At 44.9% G+C, this 8,325-nt stretch overlaps 1 protein-coding gene across 1 annotated transcript; it reads right to left on the bottom strand.

Annotated features, from left to right (window-relative positions):
- Positions 1-639: 639 nt before the first annotated feature.
- Positions 640-8,020, bottom strand: LOC137346022 (probable G-protein coupled receptor 139). The gene is made up of 2 exons (XM_068009319.1): positions 7,918-8,020; positions 640-2,097 (listed from the first exon to the last, which is right to left on the bottom strand). The coding sequence occupies exons 1-2, from the start codon at positions 7,982-7,984 to the stop codon at positions 1,187-1,189; spliced, it is 978 nt and encodes a 325-aa protein (XP_067865420.1). The 5' UTR covers positions 7,985-8,020; the 3' UTR covers positions 640-1,186.
- Between the last annotated feature and the right edge of the window lie 305 nt (positions 8,021-8,325).

Genomic DNA, 8,325 nt, shown 5'->3' with positions numbered 1-8,325 from the left:
TCTCCTCCAGCCCCCTTTCTGTCATCTCCTCTCAAGGTCACCTCTTACATGCAGCCTCAATGCTGTTTGCTGTGTGTAAGCCACACCACTGGCCCCTTCCTGCCAGTGTACTTTGGGTTGTCCAGTTGACAGTCGCCTCTTGCCGGCTGCCCTGCTGCTCTTCGCCATGTGTGACCCACCCCACCCCCGTCACCCCATTCCCCACCCCCACGGGCCTGCCGCGTCAGTGTTTAGTTTAGTTTAATTTAGTTTAGAGATACAGCACTGAAACAGGCCCTTCGGCCCACCGAGTCTGTGCCGACCATCAACCACCCATTTATACTAATCCTACACTAATTCCATATTCCTACCACATCCCCACCTGTCCCTATATTTCCCTACCACCTACCAATACTAGGGGCAATTTATAATGGCCAATTTACCTATCAGCTTATGTGGGACCTTATCAAAAACCTTCTGAAAATCCAAATACACCACATCCACTGGTTCTCCCTTATCTATTTTACTGGTTACATCCTCAAAAACTCCAGTAGATTTGTGAAGCATGATTTCCCCTTCGTTAAACCATGCTGACTTTGTCCAATCCTGTTTATGTTTTCCAGGTGTTCTGCTATCACATCTTTTATAATAGACTCTCGCATTTTCCCCACTGCTGATGTAAGACTAACTGGTCTGTAATTCCCCGTGTTTTCTCTCCCTCCTCTTTTAAATAGTAGGCTTACATTTGCCACACTCCAGTCTGTAGGAACTGCTCCAGAGTTTGTAGAATTTTGGAAGATGACCACCAATTGATTCACTATTTCCAGGGCCACTTCCTTTACTACTCTGGGATGTAGATTATCAGGCCCTGGGGATTTGTCAGCCTTCAACCCCATTAATCAACCAGCAAGTCTTTGGCATGTGGGAGGAAACCGGAGCACTCGGAGGAAACCCACGCAGACACAGGGAGAATTTGCAAACTCCACACAGGCAGTACCCAGAATTGAACCCGGGTCGCTGGAGCTGTGAGGCTGCGGTGCTAACCACTGTGCCGCCTCACGTTCGACTCCTCACACAGCCTCCACTCCCAATGCTGGGGGTATTTTCACATCCCAGCGATTCCTGCTGTCATTCTGTTGATGGAAGTCTGGGGATAAAATATGCCATTCATGGACTGGAAACACTGGGACCTGCCTCTGGGCTGTTCTCAGTTGTTTTGTTCATTCATTAATTGAATAATTGATGTAACTGGATATTTCACCGCACTCTTGACCTGCTCTCTGAACTTGGACTGAGTCGCCCCGTAAATAAATGTGTTTGTGCAGCAACTTAAAGTCAGCAGCATCCATCCGACTTGTTGAAATATAGATTCCGAATCGGTGTAATCCATGTGTTCTGTTCCTGTAATGTGATAATATAAGAATTCGATAACATTTACCAACCACAGAAGTGTGAAGTTGCCGGATATGGTGAAGAGTAAAATCACAGACTTCCTTCTGCTCTCCATCTCTGGGTCACTGTGATTCTCTCCCTTGCTCTGACCCCTCAGTTCCTTACGGACTCGACTGGCCACTAAAATGTATCTGACTGTCAGAGCGTTGAACAACAGGATTAAAGCGAATGGGATCAATGGGGTTAAAACCTTATCAAACCAGTCAAATCCCACCCATTCGGGCTCTGAAAAATAGCTTTGCTTGACAACACAGAACCACGGTACATTGTCAATTATCTTTCCAGGTTCATATGTAAAGTAGAAAGTGACATTTTTTGAACAGAGCAGAATGCAGGTTGTTGCCAGAACCACAGCCGCAGTTTTCTCGGTGCAATATTTTGTTTTCAGCTTCTGGCAACAAATGGCCACAAATCGATCAAAGGTGAAAGTGATGGTGAACCAGACAGAACAGTCTATGGCTGCAAAGAGTAGGACAGCGTTAACACTACACACAGGGGTGATGTCCAAGAAAGATCCTGGGAAATAATAATAACTGATTTGCCACAGTATGACCTCAGTGATGATGACCAGTAGATCCGCCATTGCCATGGCCACCAGGTAGCGAGTGGTGCAGGTGGAGAGGCCGCACTTTCCCCGGGACAGGATCACAATCGCCAGTAAATTAACTGTAAGAGAGAGAAGGGAAAAGAGTCTGGAAATTACTGATCAAACATTCTCCGTGTCTGACCCAGACAGTAAGGGCAGGATTTTAGCACCAAAAACAGGGGGGAATTGGGGGTGGTTCAGAGGTTAAAATTTTAAAATCTCAATTCCGACCGCAAGCAACCTCCAGCGCGCCTACTTCCGGGTTTAATGGAGTCGGGAATGAGGATCATTCCCCCATCGTGTCTTGCATCAGACACTACGCCCGCCTGCTTCACTAACCAGATTGCGACCACTCTCCAGAATAGGAGACGCCTCCCCGGGGTTGAGGATCGACAGACCAGTGATTGGAGATGTCACCACTCTCAACCCCTCTGGAGATACTGACTGGACACCCCCCGATATCAGGCATTTCCCCAAAACACTGGGGTCAGCATTTGGACCGCCCTGGTCCTGAGGCCTGCTCCAGAGACTGCCCGGCCCAACTGAAAGCCAAGCCTGTCAATCAGGCTGACTTCAGGGCGGGGAACCTGTCAAGGATAAAAGAGGCAGTCTGTGGAGTTAAAACTCTGAAACTCCGCTCCCCACCTATGTCACTCACCCCTGTTAATAACCAGGCCAAAACATTGGAGTAAAAACAAAATACTGAAACTGCTGTAAATCTGATAAAAATAGGAGAATGTTGAAAACACTCAGCAGGTCAGGCAGCATCTGTGGAGAGAGAAACAGAGGTAATGTTTCAGGATGATAGACTTTCATCAGAACTGGAAGATATCAGAGATTAACAGTTTTAAAGCAATCATGTAGTCAGTGAAAAGTGGGGTAGAGGGGAAGGAAAGAACAAAAGGGAAGGTCTGTGATCGGGTGGAGGGCAGGAGTGATTCAATGAGAAAAGGGATGATGGTGCAAGGTGAATGGGACAATTAAAGAAACAGAGGATGGGTCCAGAGGAGGTGTAAATGGTTACAGCAGAATAACAGAGGGAGAGGGGAGCATGGAAAATCTGGCAAAGAGGAGAAGGCTCCAGTGGCCTGGAAAAGTGATGGAGAATGGTGGGTAGACCCCAGGGGTGTGGAGCAGCCTGCCAGCTGTGTACCAATAGGGGGATCCCCACCCCAAGCACCAGCCCACACCCCCTCCACTCCCAGTGACTCTGGTGTCGCCATCCTCCATTACCAGCACAGGCCGTCCCAGAAAGTGGGAGTAGTGGTTACAATCTGAAGTTTTTAATCTCAGTGTTGAGTCTGAGAGGCAATAAAATGGTGAATTAAAAAAATACAATACTGCTCCTCGTTAAACTTCAGTGGAAGAGTGTAGGAGGTCGGAGATAGAGAGGTCAGAGTGGGAGTGGGATGTAGAATTAAAATGGCAAGTGACCAGAAGCTCAGGGTCACACTTACAGACTGAACGGAGGAGTTCAGCAAAGTAATCACTCAATCTGTGTTTGCTCCTCTCCCAATGTCCAGGAGATTCCATCTTCCATCAGGAGATTCGTGAGCAGTGAATACTGTAAATAAATTGAAAGAAATCCAAGTAAATCACTGTTTCACCTGGAAGGAGTATTTGGGACCTTGGACAGTGGGAAGGGAGAAGGTAAAAGAGCAGGTGTTTACATCTCCTGTGCTTGCACGGGGAGCTTCCTGGGGAAAAGGAGCTGATGTTGAGGGTGATTGAGGAGTGGATCAGGGTGTCACAATGAGTGCGGGGGAAGGGAGGGGATCAGAATATATGTTTGGTGTTGGACTTAGCTGGATGTGGCAGAAATGTTGGAGGATGATGTGTTGAACGTGGAGGCTGGTGGGGTGGAAGGTGAGGACAAGGGGAACCTTATCATGGTTCTGGCAGGGAGGGAAGGGGTGAAGGCAGTAACATGGGAAATAGGATGGACATGGTCGAGGGCCCTGTTAACCACAGTGGAGGGGAATCCTCAGCTGAGGAATAATGAAGACATTTCAGAAGCACTGGTGTGGAAGGTATCATTGTCAGAACAGATGGAACGAAGGAGGAGAAACTGGGAGAATGGAACAGAGTCTTTACAGGAGGCCAGGTGGGTGGAAATATAACCAAGGTAGCTGTGGGAGTCGGTGGGATTATAGTAGATATTGGTGGACAGCCAATCCCCTGAAATGGAGATAGAGAAGTCGGGCAAAGGAAGGGAAGTGTCAGAGACGGACCATGTGAAGACGAGGGAGGGCTGGAAATTAGAAACAAGGTTGATGAAATTTTCCTATTCAAGGCAAAATAAGGAAATGACACCAGCACAGTTATCAAAGTATCAGAAAAATTTGTGAAGGAGGGGAGCTGAGTAGAATTGGAACAAAGAATGGTTCACGTATCCTTCACAAAAGGCAGCATAGCTAGGACCCACACTGCTCCCATAGTGACAACATTAGAGTGTGGAATATCCCAGTGTTTACACCCAAGGTCCACACACCTATACTTTACAACAGGGTCCAAGCACATGGATCACGATCAGGAACCTGTGAGGGTTTTCATTCCCAGACTAGAGCCGGTGAGGAAGAGAGGAATTCCAGTGGGAAAGGTGAGTGAATTAAACAAAATGAATCAATTCCAAATGGGGCTCTCGGAATGTCCCAGCTGGAGATGGTGGAGGGAAACTGGCCGGGAAACGGCCTCATGGTGTCTGTCAGGCAAGATCCCATCCACTGTGAGTTTAAGGAGAGCTCGGGTTTACTGGACTTTGGAGCAGAGAGGGGCTGATTGACAGGGAGAGAAATGTAAATGGAATTCTGCAGCACAAAATACAAAAAAAGAAAAAAAGAGGTAAAGATAGCAGATGCATGAATACCTATTCATTAATCATCATCAGAACATAGAACAATTCCAAAAAACTACAGACCAGTTAGCATAATGTCAGTGATAGGAAAAATAATGGAATCCTTATTCAAAGATGTAACAGAAAAACATCTAGAAACACATAATATAATAAATAGTAGTCAGCACATATTCCAAAAGGAAGGTCATACTTGATCAACCTTATTCAATTCTTTGAATTTCAGAAAGAGTGGATAAGACTAATACAGATGTCATATACATTGATTTTCTAAAGGTCATTGATAAGGGTCCACACAGCAGACTCACGACTAATCTCAGAGTAAGTGTCTGGGACCAATGTCCCAGACACTGCCATCACAATGCCCGGGTATGTCCTGTTCCACTGGCAGGAGAGACCAGCAGAGGTGGCGGCACAGTGGGATACAGTCGGGAGGGAGTCACCCTGGGAGTCATCAACATCAACTGCGGACCCCATGAAGTATCATGGCATCAGGTCAAACATGGACAAGGAAACCTCCTGATACCCACCTACTGCCCTCCTCAGCTGAGTCAGTACTCCATGTTGAACACCACTTGGAGGAAGGGTGGCAAGAGCACAAAATGTACTCTGGGTGGGGGACTTCAATGTCCATTACCAAGAATGGCTCGGTAGCACCATGACTGACGGAGCTGGCCAAGTCTGAAAGGACATAGCTGCTTGACTGGGTCTGTGGCAGGCTGTGAGGGAACCAACGCAAGTGAAAAACACACTTAATATCGTGCTCAATCTGCCTGCCACAGTTGCATCTGTCCATGACAGTACTGGTAGGAGTGACCACCGCACTGTCTTTGTGGAGACAAAGACCCGCCGTCACATTGAGGATACCCTCCTTAGTGTTGTGTGGCACTCCCACCATGCTAAATAGGATAGATTTCAGCCAAATCTAGCAATGCAAAACTGGGCATCCATGAGGTGCTGTGGGCCATCAGCAGCAGCAGAATTGTACTCAACCACATTCGGTAACCTCCTTGCCAGGCATATTCCCCACTCTACCATTACCATCAAGCTGGGAGACAAATCCTGGTTCAATGAAGAGTGCAGGAAGGCATGCCAGGAGCAGCACCAGGCATACCTCAAAATGGTGTCAACCTGGTAGAGCTACAAGCTAGGAATAATTGCGTGCCAAACTGCGTCCCTATCTAACATGGACTGCAGTGGTTCAAGAAGGCAGCTCACCACCACCTTCAAGGACAATTAGAGATGGGCAACAAATGCTGGCCTTGCCAGATATGCACACATCCCATGAATGAATAAGAAAAAAAGTGGAGTTAGGGGACAAGCAGCAGAATGGACAGTGAGTTGGCTACAGAAACAGAAAACGGAGTAGGTGCAAAAGGTATTTCTTCAGATTAGCGGAAGTTGGGAAGTGGTGTTCCACAAGGATCAACGCTGGGAACATTGTCGTTCACCATTTACATAAACAATATGGACTCGGGAAACAGAAGCACGATGTCAAAATTTGCAGAGGAATCCGAGTTGTGAGTGCAGTTAATACTGAGAAAGAAAGCTTCAAAATAGCTGAAGACATTATTAATAATCATTCATAAACTGTGCAACGGACATTTAAATGAAAACATGAATTTCAGTCAAGAGAAGTGAGGTGCTGAATATTGGTCAGAAGAATAAGGCTCTGCTTGGAAAATAAGCAGCTGAATGGTGTCAAGGGGAAAAAGGGGTTCAGGGGGACAGATTCACAAATCATTTAAAGTAGCAACACAGGTTAACAGGGCTATAAAAATACCAACAAAGCACTGGAGTTCATTTCTAGAGGAATGGAATTGAAAAAGAAAGGAGCTGATATTAAACTAATATCGAACCTTGGTTATACAACACTAAGTGTGCTGTGTAAAGTTCTGGTCTCCATATTACAAAAAGGATATTAATGCACTGGAGAAGGTGCAATTATTTTAACCAGAATGATACTAGAACTGAGAGAAGTGTATAATTTATATCATTAACAGTTTATTAATATTATTTACAGATCTCTGTCTGATCTCTATTCTGAAAACTCGATATGTCTGTTCCTCAGTTATAGGTGTCTCTCCTCACAGGAAGACACCTCACTGAGTTAAGAGTGGGGATTGGTACAGGTTACATGTGTCGAGACTTTGAATGATATTTAAGAACTGATCCGTCACACCATAATCAGTTACAGAAGTGGATGATTCAATAAACACAGCCCAATATTCATCCTGTGTAATAGGCAGATAATAAAATTCACCACTCATGACCCACAGATTCTCAGGACCAAGTTGGGGGAAGGGAATTAATCATCACTAAAATACCTAAAGTGTTTACAGTAACTATACTCAGAAAGAAATGTCATTATCCAGAGGATTAGAATGCAGTAACAGTGCTGCCCTGCTGTTTCACTGTCAGTAAGTAGTTAACATCTGTTTCTGTTGGAGCAGTTCAATCGGAGACAGAGCAATATCAATACATTTCACTTTATACACTTATTACCAAACATCAGCAAAAGCCACTTTGCAATCAATTACATTGTTAAAACAGAGGTAGCTTCATGGAATGGCAAGATCAGATACCTGAAACTACGATTTCAAAATAGAACCAAGTTGTACAATTGTGCTCAGTACAATTCCACAGTGACAGATACTCCCAGTAATACACGGTCACTGGGATCAGGTATTCCACTCTGGTTAGTGACCCACACATTTTAATTTTGCACTGACTGAAACTCGCACTAATACCTTCACTCAGAGTTGCCTTCACTGAGGTCTATTTCAGCATTAGACAATATTCTACTAAATGCAATAACTTGGTAATTCAGAGAGCCTGTCAGTTACAAACAGAGGTTTATTATCAGCTGAGACAATGGAATAAAACTGCAGAGATAATTCAGGATATTTGACGTATGAAACTGATATCACTGATCGGGTGTCTGTATAACGGTGACCACTAGATCAGCATTTAACATTTATCAGTCACAGTAAACCAGATACCAGCTCACACACAGATTTGCACAACTTCAATGGTTATAGTCACTTACCAACAACACCAACGACAGCAAGAAACGGGTAATATATTTTCAAGATACTGTCAATTGGAAGATACATTTTCTGTGTGAAGTGTTGTGTCCCTTCGTGCTGCAGACAATCTCTCCGTAGTAAACTGAGGCAATACATTGCCAGAGCCTGTAATTTATACCCTATGGGATCTCCCCAGGGATATTGAGGTTGCAACATTTTTCAAACTGTTATTTTTTTTTAAATTGAACAAACAGATTACGACATCGAGTTCAGTCCGTGTTGTGATATATATTTATTTCGGAGATTGATTTGGAAATCTCCAAAGACTGGACAATTCTGATCACATTAATTAACCAATGAAAATTCAAAACTGTATTCTCCCAGCAATGAGGTTGTTCCTTCAAACACCATCAGTCCCATCTCTAGAT

This window comes from Heterodontus francisci, chromosome 29, assembly GCF_036365525.1.
Source record: "Heterodontus francisci isolate sHetFra1 chromosome 29, sHetFra1.hap1, whole genome shotgun sequence".
Classification (NCBI taxonomy): Eukaryota; Metazoa; Chordata; class Chondrichthyes; order Heterodontiformes; family Heterodontidae; genus Heterodontus; species Heterodontus francisci.
This window is presented reverse-complemented; position numbering and strand designations above follow the sequence as displayed.